Source organism: Miniopterus natalensis, chromosome 16 (assembly GCF_054644295.1).
Source record: "Miniopterus natalensis isolate mMinNat1 chromosome 16, mMinNat1.hap1, whole genome shotgun sequence".
NCBI classification, from domain to species: Eukaryota; Metazoa; Chordata; class Mammalia; order Chiroptera; family Miniopteridae; genus Miniopterus; species Miniopterus natalensis.
Window position 1 is genome coordinate 44546498 of NC_142096.1, and position 27850 is coordinate 44574347.

General features: G+C 40.4%; 1 protein-coding gene across 1 annotated transcript in view; it reads right to left on the reverse strand.

Annotated features, from left to right (window-relative positions):
- The window catches only part of LOC148091381 (DNA mismatch repair protein Msh3-like), a 153059-nt gene that overhangs the window by 93029 nt on the left and 32180 nt on the right, over positions 1-27850 (reverse strand). Inside the window, exons 10-12 of the mRNA XM_087825587.1 lie at positions 26262-26376; positions 13264-13348; positions 7540-7649 (exon numbers count right to left, since the gene is read on the reverse strand). Of these exons, the coding sequence (XP_087681713.1) occupies positions 7540-7649; positions 13264-13348; positions 26262-26376 (310 nt within the window). The remainder of the gene's footprint in view (positions 1-7539; positions 7650-13263; positions 13349-26261; positions 26377-27850) is intronic.

Sequence of the window (27850 nt, forward strand, 5' to 3'; positions counted from 1 at the left end):
TGGCATCCAAAAGCTGGGATCTCAAACCCGGAGCAGAGGAGAAGGGAAGGAGTGGCCCGCGTGGAGGGCAGAGGGAGCCAGGGGAACAATGTGCCTGTAAGGAGGGGACTGCGCCTCCCAGTGAAAACATGCCCCTAATGCTGCAGACGGCACAGGTCTCTTTCACCCCGGCTGCTGCCTGTGGGAAAGGCCGTCGTCCCACAGTGTGTGACTCCCAAATAGAAGGGGCTGGAGGGCTGCACTGAGCAGCCACATACAGGGACTCTCTGCCTTCCCGTAAGGCATGGTGTAGAACCCCAGAAAGCATTTGATCTGTGCGGTGTGGGGAAGGAAATGAGAGCCCTCCTGCCGCCAGAGAGGGTCCAGAGCTGACAGAAGGGCAAATCAGGACCCCAGCTCCCAGAGCTGCCAGGGTTTTTTGACCTGCTCTGTGGGGAGCTGGGGTAGAGCTCAAGGAGCTGCCCCAGCTTTACTGAGATCAGCTGTGCAGGGCAGCTACAGGGGAGTGAGGCTGACCTTGAGACCCCTTCTGCTTGGTACCAAGGCTCGGGGGCGACGGGACCTTGCAGGGTGGGTTCTCTCACTCTGTGTTGCTTTGTGCGCTTCTGAATTTTTCACTGCTCAACAGGTGTCCACCTTCCTGGCTTGCACTGGGGAGACAGACCAGCAAAAGCTGGGACTTGTGTCAGCATTGTGGAGAGTTTGAAGTAAGTGCCCTGTGCTTTTAGCCAAAACGAACTGGGGAAGGAGGGGCGGACGGAGGACAACTACCTTTCCTGCAGCCGGGAGCACCGCCCCCAGTAGGAAAGGGGCTGGTTCAGCTCACTGAGGCCCCAGGTATCCCCAGCAGGGCAGAGTCCTGAGGGGGAAGGGAGATCAGCTCACAGGACAACAATACAAGAATAAGACTCTCAGGGACTATTGTTTGGGAACTGGAGGAAATCTTAAAACTCCTTCTGAGAGCTGGGCAGGCAAAGTGCTCACTGGAATTTTTTAATCAAACCCACTGAGCCCAGGCTGCTGAAACGGCCCAGACAGAAAAGGCAACAGGCTGAAGTCAATCTGAAGCTGCAGCAGGACAGAGCCTGAGGACCTAGAATCAGAAGACAGGGTAGGGCTGAGGAGCTGGCTGTGGAGCAGAGACTAACTTCCCCACAGTGAGCCTGACAGCGACACCTCTAAGGGGGGTGACACCCTGAGCTTCACTAGCCACCCTGCACCCTGAAGACTAGACTCTGGAGCAAGACCAGGCCACTACAAGGGGGAGGCAAATAGCTGACAAGAGGAGGTGGCCCGCGGAGAGCCTCAGATCAACCATCTACCTGAGGACACCAGAGCCAAACCTGGACGCTCCTCACATTGGCTGAGACACAAGCACCTCCCAGGAGAAACAAAACAGTGACCCGCAGACAACACAAGCTGCCCGGAAGAAACTCACCTGACTTATTTATTTATTTTTTTTAGAAAAAAGAGAGAAAAGAACAAATTTTTTCTTTTTAGATTTCTAATTTTTTTAATTTTAAAATTTAAATTAATTAAAATATTTTGTTTAGCTTTCCTTGTTTTTTTTTTTTTTTTTTTGCTTTCTTTTGTCTTTTGTTCTATCATGAAGATTTTCTTGACATTCCCTGCTGGGACATTATCATTATAACCAATAAATTCACTGCTTTTCTATATTGCTCCCCCCAAAACTCTAATTGGTCTCCCTCCCTCCCTGCCCAGGCTCCATCTCTCCCTCTTCTCTTTCCACTGGAATAACTTTTGTCTTCTTTCTTTCTTCTTTGTTTTTCTCCCTTCTGTCTTCCTGTCTATTTGTTTGCCCTTTGTTCATAATCTTTTCTCTGCCCCTTTTATCTCCCAGTAGCTTCTCTATTTTTCACTTTCTATTATTATTATTTTTTTCTTTTTTGATACTATTAGCAATAATATTCTTTTTCCTCTCTCTCACTGTATTTTTTCTTTCTCTTTATTTTTTTTTTTTTGCATTAGCATTTGTGTTCTCCTTTCACTCTCCCAATTCTACTTTCACTTGGGATGTTTTCATTGATTGTGAGGATATTTTGTAAGATACTGTTTGTTTCCTGGCAGTTGGGGGTGTACTGTCCTGCCTTGCCAGCACCCGTGTAACAGATCACACGATGTGGTTGGGGCTGAGACACACAGTTAGCAAACCTGAGAGGAGAGTCCTTCCAAGGACTGGTCAACAACAATCTAGACACAACCACAACAGGAGAACCCAAAAAACCCACAAAAGGTACACCCACAACAGGGATACAACTAGAGCTAACAGCTCAGAAGAATAAGGAAAACGTACCTCTGGGCTCCACTGGACATACACTACAAAATCCCACCCCACAAGACTGGGAGACAGCAAATATATCTAATAAACAGATACAAACACTAAGAGTCACCTAAATGGGAAGACAAAGAACCCCCAAACTAAAGAAAAGATTGCCAGATAAAGACCTTGACGAGACTGAATTAAGCAAGTGATCAGAAATAGAGTTCAGAGTAATGATTATAAAGATGCTCAAGGAAATTAATGAGAACAAGACAATTCATGAAAAGGTCCAGGAACTTAGTGAAAACATGAAAAAAGAGCTAGATATCATAAATAAGAACCAGGAAGAAATGAAGAATGCTGTATCTGACATCAAGAATTGCTGGAAGGAATTAAAAAGAGGCTCAATGAAGAGGAGAACAGAGTAAGTGACAGAAAATAAGGTACAAATAACCACCCAATCAAAGCAGCAAAAAGAAAAAAAACTTAAAAAGCCTGAGGACAGTCTAAGGGAGCTTTGGGACAATATGAAACGTAACAACATTCATATCACAGGGGTAACACAGTGAGAGGAAACAAAGCAAGGGATAGAGAACTTTTTGGAGGAAATAATAACAGAAAACTTCCCTAGGCTGGCGAGGGAGAAGCCACACAAATTCAGAAAGCACAGTGGGTTCCAAACAAAAGGAGCCCAAAGAGACCTACTGAAAAACACATCATAATTAAAATGGTAAATGTCAAGGACAAAGAGAGAATCCTAAGGGCTGCAAGAGAGAGGCAATCCCTAAACTACAAGGGAAACTCCATAAGGCTGACAGCAGATTACTTAACAGAAATACTTCAGGCCAGAAGGGAGTGGCATGAAGTTCTCAAAATAATGAAAAGCAAGAACCTGCAACCAAGACTGCTTTATCCAGAAGGCTATCATTTAAAATTGAAGGTGAAATAAAAAGCTTCCCCGACAAAAAAAGGCTAAAGGAGTTCAGTTCCACGAAACCAGCATTGCAAGAAACGCTTAAAGGACTGCTCTAAGAAAAAGAAGGAATAGTGAGAGAAAGGTATATCAGCATAAAGGGGGAAATGTCATTAAATAAGTTTATATCAATAGTAACCTTATATGTAAACGGAATAAATGCTCCAATCAAAAGACATAGGGTAGTTGAATGGATAGGAAAACAGGACGCAAATGTATGCTGCCTACAAGAGACCCACCTGAGAGCAAAAGATTCACACAGGCTGAAAGTGAAGGAATGGAAAAAAAATACTTCATGCAAATGGACACACACAAAAAAAATCTGGAGTAGCAATACTTATTTCTGACAAAATAGACTTCAAAATAAAGACCATCACAAGAGACAAAGACGGTCACTACATAATACTAATGGGATCTATCCAACAGGAGGAAATAACCCTTATAAATATATATGCACCCAATATAGGATCATCTAAATATATAAAAAATTTCTTGGTGGACTTTAAGAGGGAGATTGACAACAACACAGTCACATTGGGGGACTTTAACACCCAAATGTCATCACTGGACAGATCATCAGGACAAAAAATCAACAGGGAAACATAGGCCTTAAATGACTCACTAGGTCTAATTGGTTTAATTGACATTTATAGAACATTTCATCCCAACGAAGCAGAATACACATTCTTCTCAAGTGCACATGGAACAGTCTCAGAAATAGACCACATGTTAGGGCACAAAACAAGTCTCTACAAGTTCAAGAAGATGGAAATCATATCAAGCATCTTCTTGGATCATGATGGCAAGAAAGGGGAAATCAACCATTCTAAAATCAAAAATATTCAAACACACAGAAGCTAAATAGCATGATATTAAACAATGACTGGGTTACCAATGAGATCAAGGGAGAAATCAAACACTTCCTGGGAAAACATGAAAATGAACAGACAACAACCCCAAATCTATGGGGCACAGTTACAGCAGTCCTGAGAGGAAAGTTCATAGCAGTACATGCAGACCTCAGGAAGCAAGAAAAAGCTGTAATAAACTATCAACACAGCTAAAAGAATTAGAGAGGGAGCAGCAAGAAAAGCCCTATGTAGAAGGAAGGAAATAATAAAGATCAGAACAGAAATTAATGAACTAGAGACTAAAAAAAAATACAAAAAAAATCCAAATCAATGAAACCAAGAGCTGGTTCATTGGAAAGATAAATAAGATTGATGCACCTTTAGCCAGACTCACCAAGAAACAAAGAGAGAGGACCCAAATAAATAAAATCAGAAATGAAAGAGGCGATATAACAACTGACCCAACAGAAATACAAAGGATCACAAGAAAATACTATGAGCCATAATATGCTAACAAACTGGACAATATAGGTGAAATGGACAAATTCCTAGAAGCATACACCTTCCAAAGCTGAATCAGGAAAAAGCAGAAAACCTGAATAGGTCGATAACAAGTAATGAAATTGAAGCAGTAATCAAAAAGCTATCAGCAAACAAAAGTCCTGGACCAGATGGATTTATAAGCAAGTTTTACCAAACATTCAAAGAAGAATTAACATCTATTGTCCTCAAACTATTCCAGAAAATTTGAGAGGAGGGATGACTCCCAAACTCTTTTTATGAGGCCAGCATCACCCTAATCCCCAAACCAGATAAAGATACTACAAAGAAAGAAAATTACAGGCCAATATCCCTGATGAACATAGATGCTAAAATCCTCAACAAAATACTAGCAAACCAGATCCAGCAATGCATTAAAAAATCATACACCACGACCAAGTGGGGTTATTCCAGGGATGCAAGGCTGGTATAGTATCTGCTGATCAATAAATGTGATATATCATATAAACAAAATGAAGGACAACAATCATATGATCACATTAATAGATGCAGAGAAAGCATCTGACAAAATCCAGTACCCATTTCTGATAAACACTCTCGCAAAGTGGGAATAGAGGGATCATACCTCAACATAACAAAGGCCATATGTGACAAACTTACAGCCAACATCATACTCAATGGGCAAAAACTAAAATCATTTCCCCTAAGAACAGGAACAAGACAGGGGTGTCCACTTTCACCACTCTTACTCCACATAGTACTGGAAATCCTAGCCACAGCCATCATACAGGAAGGAAACATAAAAGGCATCCAAATTGGAAAGAAGGAAGTAAAACTGTCATTATTTGCAGATGACATGACTTGTACATAGAAAACCGTAAAGACTCCATCAAAGTACTACTAGATTTGAGAATGAATTCAGCAAGGTTGCTGGATACAAAATTAACATCTGGAAATCGAGGGCATTTTTATACACCAATAATGAACTCTCAGAAAGAGAAACTGAAAAAACAATACCATTTACCATTGCACCTAAAAAAATAAGATACCTAGGAATAAACTTAACCAAGGATATAAAAGACCTGTACTCAGAAAACTACATGACACTGAAAAAAGAAACAGAGGAAGATATAAAGTGGAAAAATATACCATGCTCATGGATTGGAAGAATTGACATCATTAAAACGTCCATACTACCCAAAGCAATCTACAGATTCAATGGAACACTGTATTTCACAGAGCTAGAACAAATAGTCCAAAAATTTATATGGAACAAAAAAAGACCACGAACAGCCTAGTCATCTTAAGAAAGAAGAACAGAATAGGAGGCATCACTTCACTGGATATCACACTGTACTATAAACCATGGTAATGAATACAGTCTGGTATTAGTACAACAACAGACATAGAGATCACTGGAATAGAACACAGACCCCAGAAACAGACCCATGCAATTATGATCAATTAATATTTGACAAAGGAATCAAGAGCATACAATGGAGTAAATAAAGAGCCTCTTCAATAAATGGTGCGGGGGAAATTGGACAGGTAGCTACAAATAAATGAAACTAGACCACCAACTTACACCATATACAAGAAAAAATTCAAAATGGATAAGACTTAAATGTAAGTTGCGAAACCATAAAATTCCTGGAAGAAAAAATAAGCAGTAAAGTCACAGGCATCTCACATTGTGGAATTTTCACTGATACATCTCCTTGGGCAAGAGAAACAAAAGAAAAAATAAACATATGGGAATACTTCAAACTGAAAAGCTTCTGCACAGCAAAAGAAAACAGCCTCAAAATACAAAGGAACCCCACGGTCTGGAGAACACATTTGCCAGGGATGCATCTGATAAGGAGCTAATTTCCAAAGCGTACAAAGAACTCATACTACTCAGCAAGAGGAAGACAAACAACCCAATTAAGAAATGGGCAAAGGACCCGAATAGACACTTCTCCAAAGAGGACATGCAGATAGCCAAGAAGCACATGAGAAAATGCTCAACATGGCTAATCATCAGAGAGATGCAAATTAAAACCACAATGAGGTATCAATTCACACCTGTAAGAATGGCTGCCATCAGTAAATCAATAAACAACTTGTGCTGGCGAGGGTGTGGGGAAAGGGGAACCTTAGGACACTGCTGGGGGGAGTGCAGACTGGTGCAACCACTAAGGAAAACAGTATGGAGGTTCCTCAAAAAATTAAAAATGGAACTGCCTTTTGACCCTGTGATCCCACTTGTAGAAATATATCCTAAGAATCTTGAAACACTAATCAGAAAGAATATATGCACCCCTGTGTTCATAACAGCGCAATTTACAATAGCTAAGATCTGGAAACAGCCCAAGTGCCCATCAGTCGATGAGTGGATAAAAAACTGTGGGACATATATACCATGAAATACTATGCAGCTGTAAAGAAGGATCTCATACCCTTTGGGACAGTATGGATGGACCTGGAGAATATTATGTTAAACGAAATAAGCCAGGCAGAGAAAGACAAACATCACATGATCTTACTTATACATGGAATCTAAAGAACTTAATAAACTGATGGACAGAAATGATTCAATGACATGGAAGCATGGATCAGACTGAGGAATCTCAGAGGTAAGGAGGGGTTGGATGAGTGGGGAGGCAAGAGACTAACCAAAGAATTTATATGCATATATGCATAACCCAAGGAGACAGGCAATAGTGTGGTGAGGAACTGGTGAGGTGGGTGGGGGAGGGTGGAAGGGGTCAATCGGAAGGAAAGGGGACATCTGTAATATTTTGAATAAAAGAAAAAACAAATGAATCAAACCAAAAAACTGTTCTTTTAAGTCATGGTAATCTTGGTTTTAATGAGGTCAGCATACCTTTAATTTCACAACTTTATATAATTTCAGATTAAACACACACACACACAAATTTTCTCTTTACCTTAATTTAAGGAGTGGTTGAGTCACCCACTTCTTTAACTTCCGTCTCCCAAATGAAGTTTTAGTATGGTCTAAAACCCAAAATAAACTTCCTTTGGTTTTCATATCAGTCTAAGAAAGATCAGAAAACAAACAAGTTTTATTAACTGGACAACTGTATTTGTATCAAAATCACTAGTTGATTATGAGGTCTAATTATTCCATGTATCAAAATTTTCAATGTCACATATGCCTAGTATAAAGTATGGCTCATAACAGGTGTTTATTTAATGTTGCTGAATAAATATGTGTGTACACACACACACAAACATACACATACACACACACACACTATATATAGAAAGTATTGATATTTTGCTCAGAAAAGGGATAGTCTATGTGTCGTTTTTGGTTAACTAAGAATAAATTATTCAGAAATCTCTTTTGAAGTATATATGTGTCCTAAGCATCTTAAAAATATAATTGTATATTTTCCTGCCTTGGGAAATACAGGGAAGATAATTTAATTTTCCTTTGGCAATTCAGTCTCCCTCCCTGACTCAGCATGACTGTCCTATAGACTGACCCTCCCATGACAGCACAGACTGAGCCGAGGCCCAGACGGACATGAACTTGCACTGCCCCCAGGGAATTTACTTGGAAGGGTTTTATTTTAGTCTGTTTTATTAAATCCTTAGTAAGTTTATTTATCTATACTTTGCTATTTGAAAGTTGAGTCATAAAAAAATTTACAACTAACTAGAGATGATGGTTTATTTTAGCCAAGGTTTCATTGTATTACAGAAAGTCTATTAGTAGATTAAACCTTGTTTGGAAAATAAAGTTGCAGTTTTCCCGAGAGGTTTTAACTTTTTCCTTTGCCTCTGAAACCATCAAGCAGGTGCTTACAGGACACCTGCCCACGCACTCAGACGTGCGGCTGGCAAAGATATATTAAGATGTGTTCCCTCCCTCAGGGCACTTATATCCAAGTTTGGGGAAAAAGGCTCATGATTAGGATACAATGCCATCTGGCAGAAAGAAACTATAAAAGGTATGACATAAGCTCCCCAGGCCTTCAGAGTTTAAAGCAGAGCACAGGGAAGCTACAGTGGTCTCAGAGGTTCCCTAAGGATGGAGCTGGACAGGCAGAGCTGACCCACGAAGCTGGTCCAGATCAGCAACAGCCCCACTTGTCTGAGACAACGACTTGACTGGATACCTGCAGTGAAGGGTCCCAGAAAGAAGGCAGTGGAGGGGAATCGTGTTCCAGTTATCTGGCGTCACTGGAGGAGCAGGCTCAGCAGAGAGAGGAGTGGGAAACACAAGTCCTGTACACCTATGCTTGCCCTGACACCTGCCCACCTCACTGCCCCTTTCCACGCTCACCCCTGGGGGAGGCCAAAGCTGATGTGTAAAGACACGCAGATATTCATTCTCAGCTTCTATTCTATGAGGGCCCAAGTCTTGGTAATGAAAGGACTTTTAAAGGGTATTTTGATTGCAGATGATTTTTTCCTTAGGAATGTGACCTCAGAACTGACTCCACAGTAGTAGGATTGGAACAGGGAGGGTGTGGCAGAACAAGGACACCTTGGAATGCTGGGGCTGTGTCTGTAGACTGACTGAGCTCTTCTTCATCCAATCAGCATCCTTTTATTCCTCCTGTGTGTTTCCTACTACGGGGATGTACAGAGAGCTTATTAGAAAGACTTATGGGAAAGACTCTCACTTCTGGACAGTGAAATGACAAGATAAGCAAGTTACTGAATGGAAATAAGGTGGACTCTAGGATAAAAAGATAGTGTAGAAGAGGGAGAAACTAGTTAGTAATGTACACATTCCGGAGCCTGGAGAATAAATTAGGCGTTTACTGTAACTCACAACAGTAATAAATATTTCTGAAGAGCTTTAAACCATTTGACTCAGATGGTTCAGTTTCCACTACTTATTCAAATGACTTGAAACTGCTTATTTTTATTACTTTGTTATAATAACATCAATTTTATAATATAATATCTCACATTACCAAGTGACAATGAAATAAATAAAAGCAATAGTTTCAATGACTCCATTCTTTTCCTAATTCATTAATAAAGGGCAAGTAAACAATGATGAAAGTTTGTAAAGGGAACTATTACGCGCCTTATAGTTTAGTGAATATCACAGAAACTTTATAAGCTGTGTAACAAAATAAGACTGCAGAGATTTCAAGAAAAAGTTAAAGTATGTAGAAAAATATAATCAATCATACAAAACAATCCACTTCAAATGAATTTTCAAAAATGCTGCTCTTCCAGGATTCTAAGATGGCGCGTGTTGAGAGGAAGCTACACCGACACTCTCCTGGGATCAAGCCGGAATGACAACTAAACTGTAGAAAAACCACCCTGAATAATCAACTGCCAAATGAGGATGAGCTGGGGAGCACCATCATAACCAAGGAGGAAAAGGGGAGACCCCATAGAGACAGGTAGGAAGTGCGGAGGTGCAAGAAGGCTGGCTGGGCTCCCACAGGCAGCAGCTGAAGATCCGGAGGGAGATCTCAGCTCTGGGGGGTTCCCACCAAGGACTGTGGGATCTAAACCCCAGGTTGGGCTCTCTAGTGCAGAGCACCAGAACTTAGAAACGTGCCCACATAAGATCTGGCTGTGAAAAGCAGCAGGGTTTCTGTATACCAGGAAGAGATGGCTAGAAATACAGGCTCCTTCTTAAAGAGCCAACACACAAAGTTTCGTGTGTAGCCACTCACCTTGGGCTCCAGCAGGAGGGAGGGCAGAGTGGACTGCAGCTGTGTGAGGAGAAACTAGGGCTGTGGGCCCTGGAGATAGAGATCAGAGGGCACCCCTCTGGACTCCTGTGCTGAGTCATTCTCCCATACTGCAGAGGACATCTTTCTCAGGCAGACATTTACCTTCCAAGAAGCTTTTGCAAGGGAAGGAAGCAATTGGCCCACCCAATGAAAAACCTCTCACCCCACCCTATGGAGTTTCTACAGCCTGAGGCTCCTTAAGAGACTGAATAACAGCCTCTGGGTGCTTTGAATCTTTGCCTGATTTGCTTCTGGACCCAGGGCTTGGAAAAGGAGACCTTGGTGCATATCGTGGTCCTGTCCAAACACACACAGCCCCAGCAGAGATAACTACAGGCTGTGGAGTGTGGAAAGCTTCAAACGGGGTACTCAAGGCCAGTCACAAACGTCTGACATAGGTCTGCACTAGAGACCATCCAAAATACTGGGAGTCTTAGCAGATCTACATAATACACAGAAACAAACCCAAACAGGCAGCCAAAACATGGAGACAAAAATACAAGCCCCAAATGAAAGAACAAAAGAAGTCTCCAGAAAAAGAGCTAAATGAAATGGAGATAAACAATCTATCAGATACAGAGTTCAGAATACTGATCATAAGAATGCTCAACAGCATAAGAAAAGATATGGAAACTATGAAGGGAATTAAGAATGACATAGTAGAAATAAAGAATACATTGGAAGGAAAGAACAGAATATTAGGGTAAGATGAGGATCAGATCAGTGAATTAGAAGACATGGTAGAAAAAATCACTCAATCAGAGAATCAAGAAGAAAAAACAATTAAAAAACAAGAGGAGAGTCTAAGGGAGCTGTGGGACAACATGAAACATAACAATATTTGCATCACAGGAGTGCCAGAAGAGGTCTTAAGTAAGCAAGGGTTAGAGAACCTGTTTGAAGAAATAATGGCAGAAAACTTCCCTAACCTGGTCAAGGAAAACATCACACATGTTCAGGAGGCACGGAGAGTCTCAAGCAAGAAGAACCCAAAGAGGCCCACACCCAGACATGTCATAATTAAAATGCCAAAAATTCAAGACAAAGAGAGAATCTTTTTTTTTTTTTTTTTTTTTTTAATATATCTTTATTGACTTCAGAGAGAGGAAAGAAGAGGGAGAGATAGAAACACCAATGATGAGAGAGTCATTGATCGGCTGCAGCCCGCAACTCGTGCACGTGCCCTGACCGGCAATCAAACCTCCATCGCCTGGATCCTAGGTTGACGCTCAACTGCTGAGCCACGTCCGGCCGGGCCAAAGAGAGAATCTTAAAGGCAGCAAGAGAAAAGCAAGCGGTTACCTACAAAAGAGCTCCCATAAGGCTGTCAGCTGATTTCTCATCAGAAACTCTACAGGCCAGAAGGGAATGGCATGAAGTATTCAAGTTAATCAAAAGCAAGGATCTGAAACCAAGACTACTCTATCCAGCAAGGCTATCATTCAAAATAGATGGTGAAATAAAGAGCTTCCCAGACAAAACAAGACTAAAGGAGTTTATTACCACGAAACCAGCATTGCAGGAAATGTTAAAGGGACTGCTGTAAGAAGTTGAAATAGAGAGAAAGAGAAACACAGGCATAAAAAAATAAAATGGCACCTTGGCAAAACAGCTCAGTTGATTAGAGCATTGACCCAATACACCAACGTTGTGGGTTCAATCCCTTGCCAGAGCACATACAAGAATCAACTAATAAATGCATAAATAAGTGGAACAACAAATTGATGTTTTTCCCTCTCTCTCTTTCTCCCCTTCCTCTCTCTCTCTAAATCAATAAATTATTAAAAAAAATAAAATGGCAGTCGATAAGTACCTATCAATAATAACCTTAAATATAAATGGATTAAATGCTCCAATCAAAAGACACAGGGTAGCTGAATGGATAAGAAAACATGACCCAACTATATGCTGTCTACAAGAAACCTACCTCAGAGCAAGACTCACATAGGCTGAAAAACGACTTCTGGAGGGCTTTAAAGGAAAGATAGCAATATAGCCATATTAGGGGACTTTAACACCCCACTGACTTTACTGGATAGATCTTCCAGACAAAAAATCAACGAGGAAACAGGGACTCAAAATGACACACTAGATGGATTTAATTCACATTTACAGAACATTCCGCCCCAAAGCTTCAGAATATACATTCTTCTCAAGTGCACATTGGACATTCTCAAAGATAGACCACATGTTAGGACACAAAACAAGTCTCTACAAGTTCAAGAAGATTGAAATCATGTCGAGCATCTTCTTGGGCATTTATACCTTGGAATACTCTGTAGCTGTAAAAAGAAAGGATCTCTTATCCTTTGGGACATCATGGTGAGACCTGGAGAGTATTATTCTAAGTGAAATAAGCCAGTCAGAGAAAGACAAGTATCTCTTGATCTTACTCATATGTGGAATCTAATGAACAAAACAGATCCAGAGACACAGAAGCATGGAACAGGCTGACAAATCTCAGAGGGAAGGCAGGGGTGGGCGGTCAGTGGGGACTGAATATCCTAAGAGCTTACATGCATATGTGCATAACCCATGGACACATACAATAGGGTGTTGAAAGCCTGGGTGGAGGGGACCAATAGGGGGAAAAGAGGACATTTGTAATATTTTCAACAATTAAGATAAATTAAAACATTAAAAAAATGCTCTTCCAAGGAAATATTTGATATGGATATTATTTGGATGAGCATGTTACTTCAATCACTGAAAAGGACAGCTCTATAGCTCCCAAAGTAACTCACAGAAGTATTTCCCATATTGTATTTGATTCTCCAAAAATTGGGTGCTACAATTATAAGTCGCTAACAGGCAGAGTGGTCAGTTGAAGACAATACTGTTGCTTTCACCTGTACTCCTAAGAAGAAGAAACTGCTACCTTATTCCAAATTTTGTTTTCAAAACCATTTGAATCAGCTCTTATGTTTACCTGACCTGATTCTGTAGTATTTCAAGATTCCTTAATGTTGTTCCGTTAATTGTCATAAATTCCATTTCACTTGACAACTGTTTAAAATTCCTGTAAAAGAACAAAATTGAGCCATGATGTAAGATCTTAAAGAACTTTTAAAAACTAACTTAGGTACTAGAAATATTCCAGTCATGTAACAAAAATCAGCTTCTTGATAGAGAATCAAACCAAAAGGAGCCAAGAGAATATTCCCTGGGAGACTGTCTCCACTGACGCCAGCGTCATTAAATAGACTTGACGGCAAAGGAAGGACAGTTGCTCTCAAACCAAACACAAGAACAATGAAAGGACACTAAGTGCTACCAATAATTTTTTAAATATATTTCCAGAAATAGAACCAAGCATAGTCTTCTATCATTGGCCGGGGATGTGGTAGTGTGGTATCTTCTGGAAACAACTATATAATTAGCTAAAAAATATGTCAAGATACTTAAGAACGTCCTTCTTATTCTTTAGCATGAGATCATTTTGATAAACGCTTTAATAGATTTTAATAGACATTCTGATATATGCAAAAAATGTAATTTACTCTATAATTAACAACACACATTAATGTGGCTAAAGTTTCAGTAGAGTATAAAACTGAAAAAGCTAGCAGAAATTATTTCCTTATGCTCAAAGAATTCATATTCTCCTTATGTCCCTGTAACTATCTCAAACTAGATTTAAAATGTAATAAATTTCAAATAGACTTGAGTACTGAGTTGCAATATGATTAACAAACGTATAAGCAATTCCAATTTTGTCGCTGTTAAAAAGTATATTAATCAATGCACTACCGATACAGGAATTCAATTTCCTTCATAAGTCAGCCAGTCCTTTGTCGTTTCTATCAACAGCACTTACAGACTTGATGTCTTAAAGGCAAGAAACATAATGGCAAGGCCACTAAACTATTTGCAGGGAGAGCATGAGTGTTTCCATTATGAACCTAACTGCACTTATCACGGCTGCAATAAGATTTAAATAAAACCCAGTTTCCCAAGCCAGTTGTGGAAACAAGCTCTCATCCAGGAATCCAGAGCCTAAAATCAAAGCCAGTGTTCATCACAAGATGCCTCCACTTCTGGATGACTTCCCAACTACAGTTTTAGAGCCCGGAAAAAGAAACAACTTATAGCACATCAGGAATGTTGCCTAGTAACCGAATGCTGTCCTTTGTCAGTGTAATTTATCGGCAAAGGATCTGACCTGGCATCGAAAGGATGGTAACCTGTTAATGATTTTCAGAGGGAAGCAACTCCAACCCTGATTGATACTAGGAGTATGTTGACTTTTCTCTCCTTCTTATAGCAGTTATTCATTCAATAACTTAATTAGCCTTGCATTATAGCAATTAATGTTCTTGGTCTGTCCTCATCAATAGATCGTAGCCCCTAGGAAGGAGGAGTTATTTATGTCACACCCTTTGCAGCACCTGCAGGGTCTAGCAGACAGTAGATGCTCAATCAATGTCTCCCATCTTTCTATAGGGAAGCCAGTGTGAGTCTGTTTTCCTTTGATCAGAAATGTCTGTAAACACTCAAGATCAGTAATAAAATGTCAGACATTATTTTCAGGAATAATTAAGCAGTAATTGGCTGTGAAGCTGACAGGTGCTCACACAGCTTCATGGTAAAAAATCCAAGCTGGAAGAGCTGACAGCCTAGACTCAGAGTTGGTACCTAACTATCCCACGTGTTTAGATATGTCACTTACTTCCCCTGTTCATGAAAGTTGGGTTTAACCTACACAATTAACACTTGAATACCTTAATCAAACATGGACTCTAGAGGTTTGCTTAGCTGGTATGAGAGACTAATCAAAAACACATAACCCAGCAGTGTTCCTTAAAACATCTCAGCAAGCTGCCTTATCTCCCAGGAACACCACAGGTGTAAAATAAAATAGCAGCACATAAAATATGTGGGCTGTCCACAAATACTGCTCAGTTGCCTTTACCCTCACAAGAACTTGTAAACCCAACAGTCCGTATCCTGACGAATGGTGTCTTAGGTTTAGGATTCCGAAAGGCTCTCATTCCACCAATTATCTGAGAGTGTTGTCAACACCAACGAAAAGTGAAATCCTGGTCCTCCTGTGTCTTGAGTGAGCCTCTGAAGCAAGGCCCCGTCAGAACACCGAGGAGACCCAGAATTTGAATCTCAAGATGCTTACAGAAGAGTTTACATGACTGCTTTTGCATTTGTTTGCTAAAACATATCTACATATGTGGCAGAATTTTGTTTGGACTTACAACCTGGAAGAGAGAGGGTTGGGGAGGAGGCTTAGGCCTCACCTACACATAATTACTGGGGCTCCCAATATCTACAATATCAAAAAGAACCCAGTAACTGTGAAGAACCAAATTGGTTTGTTCCTTTTACTGAGCCTCACGGATCTGCATATGCAGCATTACAAATAGATGGCTAGACCCTCCACCAGCAAAATGACTACAGCTCACTTTATAATGATATTGCTTTACCACAGTGGTCTGGAACCAAGCCCACAGTGACTCCGAGGTCTGCCTGTAGGTGATTTCTCATTTAGCAGTGTTAATGAGATGTGCATATGGTTCTTCTGTTTATGTTTGGCTTTTGCCATTACTCAACAAGTCATCTGGACCTCAAGGTAGATGCTGGGAGAAGCAAGAGTTTCTTTAAACTGACATCTGCATTGATTTTTAATAAAAGATCAACCCCTGGACAATATTAAATTAGACTGATCCCCATGGAACAATAATGATCTAGCAATTACAAGAACCAATTTTGCTGTTGGGTTTCCCAAATGTTTGGTTGATAATATGTTCTGGAGTTGGGACTCTTCTATCCAAACACAGAAGAGATTTCCTTCTGTCAGCCCTAGATCCATTGGAAATTGTATACATTTTTGAACTAAGGGTTGAATCTGCCAGCATCCTTAGGAATTTAGCAGTATATGGTCACTGAACTAAAATACTCAAACAATTCTGAATTATTTATCCTTTTGCAAGAAGCCAAATTTCATGTGCTTTGAAATGAACCTCATAAATAATGCCTGGCTAGAATTCATGCTGTGTGAACCTGGATAGAAATATTATAAGTAACATGAGAAAATATTTCATTAATATTTAAGACAACAAAAATATAAAGAATGCTTTTGTTTTCTCAGGTTTTAAAATGGGAGGAATATACTTGCTACTAACTTGGCAAAGAAATTTAAGACACTACTACATCATTCCTTGAAAAATGGAAACAAAGAAAAAAAATCTATCATGTTACATATGAAATCAATAGTGGAAAATAGTTCTCTACGTACAGTTTTCAGAGGTCATACATTTATCATCTGCCTAATCTTTTGATGGTTAATTTATTATACATTTAATTTTATAAAATTAATTTTAATTATCATAATTTATATTGTATTACAAAATTTGTTTTATTATAGATTCACTTCTAGTTGATTTGTAATTAAACAAAATGAGTAAGCATATTAGAGAGGAAAATAAAGGTGTGTAACAGTCCCCAGTGACTGCCAGGTTCAACGACTCACTAGGAGGGTAGAGGGGTCAGCATGTATCCATTCGGCTCTGATTTATTACAGCGAAAAAATACACGGCAAAGTGTGTCCTATCTAATAAAACCTCACTTAATCCATCCTTAGGAACAATTCCTGAAATGGTATATATCCCTCCAATAACCTTTGTAAAGGCATAAAGATCTTTAAATAAAATGTATATCAAGATTTTTAGGAAACACGCAGCAACTTTTGTGAAAGCATTTTCAAAACAACACAACTAAATTTCCCCCAATCACACGGCTCCTGAAGTAACTATAATCATATCTTATGTTACTGAGTTTTTAAAGCAATACAACTGAATTTTAGATACAGAAGGAGAACATTCATATTTCCCAAGGTAATTACCTGAAGAGGCTACATTCTTTTTTCAAGATATAAGAACCGCAGAATTACACTTTGGGAATTATACTCAGAGTCAAATTACATGCCACCCAAAAAACATCATCACTCACGTTTCATTTTTAAGCAAAAAAAATAGTACCAGTTGGATCTTTATTCATTAATCTTGGCTCCCAAGAACATTTTTTGCAATTTCTAATCAAATCCATGCTCACAGGATGAAGAATTCCTTCCTTTCTTTCTTGTTAATCCTACATTTAGCCTGCTAAGTGCTAGGCATATGCTGGTGACGATGTGAGGGCCTAACATTTTGGAGCTCTTTATACCTTCTTTTGTCTGCTCTCGGGAAGTGAGGGGGGGGTTGCCCGACAGGCAGATGAGACACACACTAAGCCAGCAGCAGATCCTGCCCCCTGACCACTCCCCAGCACCACCCCTCAGTGTAAGTCCAGCTGCATTCAACTTATCAAGTCAGGTCATTTTAAAATAAGCTATTTTAATTTCAGGACAAATAAACATTTAATGTCTGAATGCCTAGTACTATTTTTACTTTGAATTGCATATGACGAAGACACAACAATGTTTTCAGATCCAAATTAATCTTCTAAACACATGAGAGCCTGATTTTAGAAAAGGTCAGGTTTCTAGAAACCAATCTTTTATGTTTTCAGAAACTTTTTGCTTTTATTTATTTTTGAATTTTTTTAATGTTTTTCAATTATGGTTTACATTCAATATGATTCTGTATTAGTTTCAGGTATACAGCATAGTGGTTAGACAATCATGTCCTTTACAAAGTGTCCCCCCTGATACTTCCAGTACCCACCTGGTAATGGGCAAGCTGTTAGTCACTAGTTGTACCTCACCAAGTTAGGGGTCCCTGTGAGGAACACGTCAAATGGTAGACAGCTTGTCATCCTTCCTTATGGCGACCCAACACTATCAGCCACACAGAGCGAACTCTGCGATGTCTCCTATTATTGGATCTTAAAGAGGAATCTACAAGGTATAATGCCAGGGCGCTACTTTTTTTAATAAAACATTTCTGTCATACTGAAACATACATAGATTAATATAACACTCAGGTTAAAAAATAAACATCAAGCAGAACCTCCCTGTGCCATTTCCCTCACTGGCCTCTACAGATTCCCCTCCATACCCTCTTCTGAGCTGTTGCTGCTCATTCCCGCGCATGTCTTTATACCTTCTCAGGATACGTATGTATTCTTTTTTTTTTACTATATCTTTAATGATGTCAGAGAGAGGAAAGGAGAAGTGGGGGGAGAGAGAGAGAGAGAGAGAGAAACATCAATAATAAGAGAGTCATTGATCAGCCGCCTCCTGCACACCCCTGACGCGATCGAGCCTGCAACCCAGGCATGTGCCCTGACTGGGAATCGAACCCCTATCTCCTGGATCCGAGGTCGATGCTCAACCGCCGAGCCACCCCTGGCAGGGCTCAATATATGTATGTATTCTCAGCAATATACCCTACTGTTTCACATGCTCCTCAATTCACATAATGATCTGCATTGTATGTCCTTCAGCAATTGGATTTTTGACTCAATATAATGCTAATGAACTTTTTAAAAAGAATACTGACACATTAACTCGAGTCCACTCATTTTCATTGCTCTGTAACATTACAGTGCAAGAATATAACACAGTGAACCCACGCTCCTGTGGATGGACACTTAGGCTGCTTTTCAACAGGACAAAACTATTTCCAGAGAAATTATACTCTGTTCTATTCTAAACACCACATACTAGAATACACACCAAAATAAGACATTACAAAAAGATTCACAAGGGACCTGCCTTTCTTCCACTTTCTCCAGCAACCTCAAACCAGCACCACCTTTTTGTTCCTCAGTTCACACCCAGCCACTTCACTCAGATAGCTCCTATGTGTCCACCCACCTCTGCAGGGCAGGAAGGAGTTGATTTATCCAGGGTCAATGCGGTGGAGGGTAATTCTTTAAAGAGCCAAAGACAAGGGGCTGGTGAAGGTGCACAACAGAAAGCAAGAAAATCATCCCCTTTTAATTCCACTGACTTTTAAACTAGTATTTCCCTAGAATGTCACTTGCCAGCTTTCAAATCTCTAAACTCTACAAGTTAATCACTCTTTTAAAAAGGTGTCTATGTTAGAAGCTGTCCTCTCTGTCTCCAACTTTATGGTCTATGAAATGAGAACTGAAACCAAGAATAAGAAAGGCAGTGAAATTTTATGAATGCTTTTTTTATTTTTAAATTTATTAACTGTTGAGAGTATTACAGATGTCCCCATTTTCTCCCCTTTAGTCCCCTCCCATTTCTTCCCAGTTCTTCAACTGTCTATTGTCTGTGTCCATGGGCTGTGCATATATGCTTATAAGTTCTTTGGTCAATCTCTTCCTGCCCTCCTTCCCACCTTCCCTCTGAGATCTGTCAGTTTGTTTCATGCTTCCATGTCTGTGGTCCTCTCTTGTTCATCAATTTATTTTGTTCCTTAGATTCCACATATAAGTGCGATTATGTGATATTTCTCTTTCTCTGACTGGCTTATTTCGCTTAGCACAATACTCTCCAGGTCCATCCATGCTGTCCAAAAGGGTAAGAGATCCTTCTTTACAGTTGCATAGTATTCCATGGTGTGAATGTAATTAGTGCTGCTATAAAGATAGGGGCGCATATATCCTTTCTGATTGGTGTTTTGGGTTTCTTAGGATATATTCCTAGAAGTGGGATCACTGGGTCAAAAGGCAGTTCCATTTTTAATTTTTTAAAGAACCTCCATACTGTCTTTCACAGTGGCTGCACCAGTCTGCTTTCCCACCAGCAGTGCACCAGGGTTTCCCTTCCTCCACACCCTTGCCAGCACATGTCATTTGTTGATTTGTGGATGGTGGACATTCTGACAGATGTGAAGTAATATCTCATTGTTGTTTTCATTTGCATCTCTCTGATGATGAGTGACGTTGAGAATCTTTTCATATGTCTCTTGGCCATCTGCATGTCCTCTTTGGAGAAGTGTCTATTCATGTCCTTTGTCCATTTTTGTTGAGTTGTGTGAGTTCTTTGTATATTTTGGAAATTAACCCCTTATCAGATATATCATTGGCAAATATGTTCTCCCAAACTGTGGGTTCCCTTTGCATTTTGAGGATGGTTTCCTTTACTGTGCAGAAGCTTTTTAGTTTGATGCAGTCCCATTTGTTTACTTTTTCCATTGTTTCTCTTGCCCTAGGAGATTGGCAAAAATTTCACTAAGTGAGATGTCTGTGATTTTACTGCCTATGTTTCCTTCTAGGATTTTTATGGTTTCACAACTTAAAGTCTTTTACCATTTTGAATTAATTTTTGTGTATGGTGTAAGCTGCTGGTCTAGTTTCATTTTTTTGTATATATATGACCAATTTTCCCAACACTATTTATTGAAGAGACTGTCTTTACTCCACTGTATGCTCTTGCCTCCTTTGTCAAATATTAACTGACCATAATGGTGTGGGTCTATTTCTGGGGTCTCTGTTCTGTTCCATTGATCAATATGCCTGTTCTTGTGCCACCACCAGGCTGTTTTGTGCCAAATTCATTTATTAAATCCAGTAGATTTTTGGTGGAGTCTTTAGGGTTTTCTATGTACAATATCAAGTCATCTGCAAATAATGACAGTTTGACTTCCTCCTTTCCAATCTGGATGCCTTTTATGTTTCCTTCCTGTCTGATGGTTGTGGGTAGGACTTCCAGTACTATGTTGAATAAGGGTGGTAAAAGTGGACATCCCTGTCTTGTACCTGTTCTTATTGGAAATGGTTTTAGTTTTTGCCCATTGAGTATATGATGTTGGCTGACGGTTTTTCATATATGGCATTTATTATGTTGAGGTATGATCCCTCTATTCCCACTTTGCTGAGAGTTTTTATCAGAAATAGAATGTTTTTTCTGCACCTATTGATATGGTCATATGGTTTTTGTCTTTCAATTTGTTTATATGATGTATCATGTTTATTGATTAGTCGATATTATACCAGCCTTGCATCCCTGGAATAAATCCCACTTGGTCGTGGTGTATGATTTTTTAATGTATTGCTGGATCCGGTTTGCTAGTATTTTGTTGAGGATTTTAGCATCTATGTTCATCAGGGATAATGGCCTGAAATTTTCTTTCTTTGTAGTGTCTTTATCTGGTTTTGGGATTAGGATGATGCTGCCCTCATAAAAAGAGTTTGGGAGCCTTTATTCCTCTTGAATTTCCTGGAATAGATTGAGGAAAATAGGAGTTAATTCTCCTTTGAATGCTTAGTTAAATGCACCTGTAAGTCCACCTGGTCCAGGACTTTTGCTTGCTGGGAGTTTTCTGATTACTGCTTCAATTTCATTTGTTATCGGCCTATTCAGGTTTTCTGCCTCTTCTTGATTCAGCTTTGGAAGGTTGTATGCTTCTAGGAATTTGTCCATTTCATCCAGGTTGTCCACTTTGTTGGTATATAGTTGCTCATAGTATTTCGTTATGATCTTTCGTATTTCTGTTGGGTCAGTTGTTACATCGCCTGTTTCATTTCTGATTTATTTGGGTCCTCTCTTTGTTTCACGGTTAGTCTGGCTAAAGGTGCATCAATCTTATTTATCTTTCCAATGAACCAGCTCTTGGTTTCATTGATCTTTTGCATTGTTTTTTAAGTCGCTATGTCATTAATTTCTACTCTGATCTTTATTTCCTTCCTTCTACTTCCTCAGGGCTTTTCTTGCTGCTCCCTCCCAAATTCTTTTAGCTGTGCCGATAGTTTATTACAGCTTTTTCTTGCTTCCTGAGGTCTGCATGTACTGCTATGAACTTTCCTCTCAGGACTGCTGTAACTGTGCCCCATAGATTTGGGGTTGTTGTCTGTTCATTTTCATGTTTTCCTAGGAAGTGTTTGATTTCTCCCTTGATCTCATTGGTAACCCAGTCATTGTTTAATAACATGCTATTTAGCTTCTGTGTGTTTGAATATTTTTGATTTTAGAATGGTTGATTTCCCCTTTCTTGCCATCATGATCCAAGAAGATGCTTGATATGATTTCCATCTTCTTGAACTTGTAGAGACTTGTTTTGTGCCCTAACATGTGGTCTATTTCTGAGACTGTTCCATGTGCACTTGAGAAGAATGTGTATTCTGCTTCGTTGGGATGAAATGTTCTATAAATGTCAATTAAACCAATTAGACCTAGTGAGTCATTTAAGGCCTGTGTTTCCCTGTTGATTTTTTGTCCTGATGATCTGTCCAGTGATGACATTTGGGTGTTAAAGTCCCCCACTGTGATTGTGTTGCTATCAGTCTCCCTCTTAAAGTCCACCAAGAAATTTTTTATATATTTAGATGATCCTATATTAGGTGCATATATATTTATAAGGGTTATTTCCTCCTGTTGGATAGATCCCGTTAGTATTATGTAGTGACCATCTTTGTCTCTTGTGATGGTCTTTATTTTGAAGTCTATTTTGTCAGAAATAAGTATTGCTACTCCAGATTTTTTTTGTGTGTGTCCATTTGCATGAAGTATTTTTTTCCATTCCTTCACTTTCAGCCTGTGTGAATCTTTTGCTCTCAGGTGGGTCTCTTGTAGGCAGCATATATTTGCGTCCTGTTTTCTTATCCATTCAACTATCCTATGTCTTTTGACTGGAGCATTTATTCCGTTTACATATAAGGTTACTATTGATATAAACTTATTTAATGACATTTCCCCCTTTATGCTGATGTACCTTTCTCTCACTGTTCCTTCTTTTTCTTAGAGCAGTCCTTTTAGCATTTCTTGCAATGCTGGTTTGGTGGTACTGAACTCCTTTATCCTTCTTTTGTCTGGAAAGCTCTTTATTTCACCTTTAATTTTAAATGATATCCTTGCTGGATAAAGCAATCTTGTTTACAGTTTCTCACTTTTCATTACTTTGAGAACTTCATGCCAATTCCCTCTGGCCTGAAGTGTTTGTGTTGAGAAATCTGCTGAAAGCCTTATGGGGGCTCCCTTGTAGTACACGGATTGCCTCTCTCTTGCAGTCCTTAGGATTCTCTTTTTCCTTAATATCTGCCATTTTAATTATGATATGTCTTGGTGTGGGTCCTTTTGGTTTTATCATGAAAGATAAACTTTCTGAACTTTGTAGCTTTGTCTTTCACCAGGTTAGGGAAGTTTTCTGTGATTATTTCTTCAAACAGGTTCTCTATCCCTTGCTCACTTTCCTACCCCTTTGGTACCCCTAGGATGCAGATGTTGTTAGGTTTCATGTTGTATGTTGTCTCAGAGTTCCCTTAAAGTATCCTTGTTCCTTTTTTTTTCTTTTTGTTGCTCTGTTGTTTTTTCCTACCTTGTCTTCCAAATCACTGATTCTATTCTCGACTTCATCTGGCCTACTTTTAATTCCTTCCAATGTGTTCCCGATGTCAGCTATGGTAGTCTTTATTTCCAACTGGGTCTTACTTAGAGTTTCTATCTCCTTTTCACATTGAGGTAGTTGTCATTAAGTTCTTTGTAGTTCTCACTAAAGTTGTTTGAGCATCCTTATAACCATTATTTTGAACTCTGTGTTTGATAAATTGCTCGCTCCCATTTCATTTAGCTTTTGCTGCAGATTTTTCTTCTTTCATTTGGGGATTGTTTCTTTGTTGTCTCTGCATTTTTCCTATGTGTAAGATAGAACTACTATGACTCCCAGTCTTCATAGGGTGGCCTTATGTAGTAAGTGTCCTGTGGAACACAGTGGTAAAGTCTCCTTGAACTCCTAAGCTTAATGCTCTAGTAATGTCCTTTGTGTGGGTTATGTGGACCCTCCTGTTGTAACTGGGAGCTGATTGTTGTTGGCCTGTTCCTGGGTGAGATTGACTTTCACCCCACGGAAATGAGCTTAGCAGGATGGGGTCAGCTGGAAATGGGAGTGCCAATCCAATCCTCCCTTTGATTGGGGTGACACAGGCTCTCAGACCTCAAGAGGGGAGCTAAATGCTTGCCTTCTAGCTCAGCAGTGCCCCATCAGAGACCCTGAAGGGAGGCTCCAAGGGGTTCACACCAGCTCTGGGTTATGTCCCCTTTCCCCTGTGAGGCTGCATCAGCAGGGATGTACTGGCAGGGCTCTGAGGAAGATAAGAAGGTTGCCCCCTCCACTTGCAGTGCTGCTTTCCCTTGGGAGGAAAGAGAGAGCTGCTTGCCTCCTCCTATATCTGCAGTGGTCTGCCAGAAGCTCTGTTGAAGTGCCCTGAGTGAGTCAGGTCCGATGTCCAAGCTCTTATATTCCCCAGTGGATATGATTAGCAGGGTGGGACCAGTAGAATCTGCGGATGATAGTTTTAGCCACTCTATGATTGACGTGGAACAGGCCCTTAGCCCTCAAGAAGGGAGGCAGGTATTCTCCTTTAGGCTCCACTACAGAGCTCTGGAAGGAAGGCTCCTAGTGGGTCACATCAGATTTCACAGTTCTGATTTATGACCCATTTTCCCTGAGTCTGCCCCTGCAGGATGGTGCAGGTAGGGTTTGCAGTAATAGATTAAGGTTGCCCCCTCTGCTTGGGGTTGCTCCAGCTCTTGTGGGGGGACAGCTTGTTGCTCTTCTCTATTCCTGCAGCTCACTGTGAGATGCCCTAGTGAAGGCCTCTGAGGGGGGTGGTACCAAAGATCCAGATCTGGACTGCAGTTTGTTCCTCCTGTGGATCTGCTCTAGGCTTGTGTAGGCAGGTTTTGGAATGCAAATCCAGGCTCTGGGAATGCAAATTCAGACTGTCCCTTGTAGGGGGTGGCACAGGATCTCAGCAGGTTAGCTGCTGGCTTTCTAGCTTGGTGGTGCCTGCCAAATATCCTGAAGGGAGGCTTGCAAGTATATACCTCCCCCTCATTCTGCAGCTTCCTAAAGCCTGAGACCCTGCCCAGGGCGCCTTCCACTGGGGACTGCGCCCGCCTACCCCGTGGGGGGTAGGTGGGAAGATTAGCTTTTGTTTCCCAGCCACTCAGTTCAAAGTCTGTCTAAGGCTGTCTATAGTTTCTCCAGAGGAAAAAGCACTGTTCAGGTCCCTTTTGGGTAGAGCCTAAGGTTCTTTATGCCAGACTCAAGCTTGGCAGGGTGGTGTTGCCAATACTTGGAAGACAGGGTCAGTGCACTTTCTCCAGCTGGTGATGAAAGAACAGAAGTGCTGGACCCTGGGAGATGGTGTCTGGGGAAGGTGTGGGATGTTGGTTTGGGACTGGGGACTTAAAAGCCTGCCTTCCCGATCACTGGAGCTATGCTACCCCGATCTTCTCCTTATGGCTTCCGTGTGCCCTGAGTCTCCTTGCCTCCAACAGAGCCCCAGGTGAGTGACTGCAAGTAAGTGCCCGTGTGTTAGCCTTTATGCAGAACGTTCGCCTGGGATTCAAGCAGACTCCCTCCCCCTTCCAGTGGGCCAATTCCCTGCTTATTTTTGCTGCCAAATGTTATGCAGGCTCTTCTTTCAGGCCCTGGTGTTCTGGGTTGGGGGTCCTGGTGTGGGATTGAGAACCCTCTCTTCCTCTGGGGGGCTTTTGCAGCCACAATATTTTTCTGGCTAAAGCTGCTGCCCCTGGGTGCTGGGACCAGTCCTTTCTGCACCTCCTCCCCTCTTACCAGTCTCTGTATAGCTTCTTCTTTTCACTCCTTGGATATAATACTTCTGTTCAGATGTCTTTCTGTTGTTAATTCAGGTTAAATGCTCTAAGTTTTAGCTGTAACTCCAGATCAGTGCCAGGTGTGTGTTGCTTTCACCTATATCGCCGCCATCTTCCTTCTCGTATGAATGCTTTTTAATCCCACTTCTTATTACTACTGGTTAATTAACTGTGCTTTAGAATAAAGCACCATTTTGTAGTCAAAAAACTAGACTACATTAAATAGCTATCATGAATACAAACTGACAAAATTCTCAAGGATTCTATCAATGTTTTTGTACCAGTTAATATTTTTAATATTCTTCAGCAACAATAACACATAGCTCATCCTTGCCCTCGGACAGAGTGCTTTATCAACAGCAAGTAAAATTCTGAGTATAGTTCTTACCGCATTAAAGAGATGTTGCTAATATAAGCCCACCCCTTTTTTTATTTTTGAAAAATCACTTACTTGGGTTTGGAAAGCACCTTTGCCAAGTTAAAGTCTTTGAGGTATCTTATTATAGCAGCCAAAGAGCAAATCACAGGCTTCTCCAAGTTAATGATGTCAGAAAAACTTTGGGAACCTAAAAAACAGAATATATACCTTTGTTAGAATTATTATCCACCATTATTATAAACAAATTTTAAGTTAAAGAAAATTTAATTTATGGCTATTGAAATAACAGTTGTCTAGACAATAGCACCTAAAACTGCCCTCTGGAAAAATGCAGACGATGACGAATACTGTGGGCAGAGGGCAAGGGGTGCTGCCTGGCATGGAATAAACCTTTGTAAAGCAACTGAGCAACTTTTTCAAAATGCAGAATGCTCATCTCCTTTGACCCAGTAATACTCCAGAATGCATGCCAAAGGTGTGTAAACAAGGGAGTTGAAAAATCTTTTGTAATAGCAAAAAACTAGAGACAATCTAATTGAATGTCAACAGAGCAATAGTTAAATAAATTGTGGTAAATCCAGATTATTATACACCTGCTGATACGAATGACTTACCGCCATCTGTACTGATATGCAAAGCTATCCACACTACACTCCTGTGAGGAAAAGAAGTTGTACCATCTTTCTCATCTCTCAGCAGCAATCTTGCAACAGTGTTCCATCTGGTCTCTCAGCTCATCCCTGTGCCCCACAGGGTAATTCTTAACAAAAATCCGAAGGAATCCTTTTTAAAATGTACATCAAATCATTAGACTTTGCTAAAAAGTCTTCCAACATCTCCAGGCTCACTGAGAGAAAAAGCTTAAGCCCGTAAGTCTGTAAGGTCCTACACACCTTGCCTTCCACCTCCTCTTTAACACTGAGCTCCCCTCTTAACATTCCCCACTGGTTACTCTGCTCCAGCGCCAGCTCCTTGCTATTCCTTAAACACAGGAGGCACTTGAGGGAGCTGTGCTTCCCTCTCTCTGCCCGCAGCTCCTTCACACGGCTTCCCTCACTCCCTCCATCTCTGTGAACAACTTTGTTCCAGGGCCATTTCTCAGTGAAGCCTTCCTTCACCACCCTGTTTAGAAGTTCGCCCTCAGGGATAGAGAAGTACAAATTGGCAGTTATAAAACAGTGACAGGGACGTAAAGTACAGCATAGGGAATACAGTTGACAAAATTGTACAGCCATGTTCGGTGTCAGGTGGGTACAACACTGATCAGGGGGCTCACCTCGTAAGTTATATAAATGTCCAACCATTATGTTACATACCTGAAACTAAAACAATATTGAATGCGAACTTAATTTAAAAAAATAAAATAAAATAAAAGTTCACCCTCTTCCCTGCCTTACTTTCTTCATAGCACTTGCCAGCTTCAAACACACTAACTTATTTTATGGTTCACCTTCCCCCCATTAGAATGTAAACTCCAAAAGAGTGGGGAATTCTGTGTTTTATTCCTTATTGAAGGCGCAAGGCCTCACACAATAGGCATTCCAATAAAATTAGCTGAAAGAATAAATTCAAGTTAATAAACAAATACACACAATCACATATGTATGTTTATGTGTACATGTGAGGATTTGTACATAAAAAGATTCATAAGGATTTGAGGG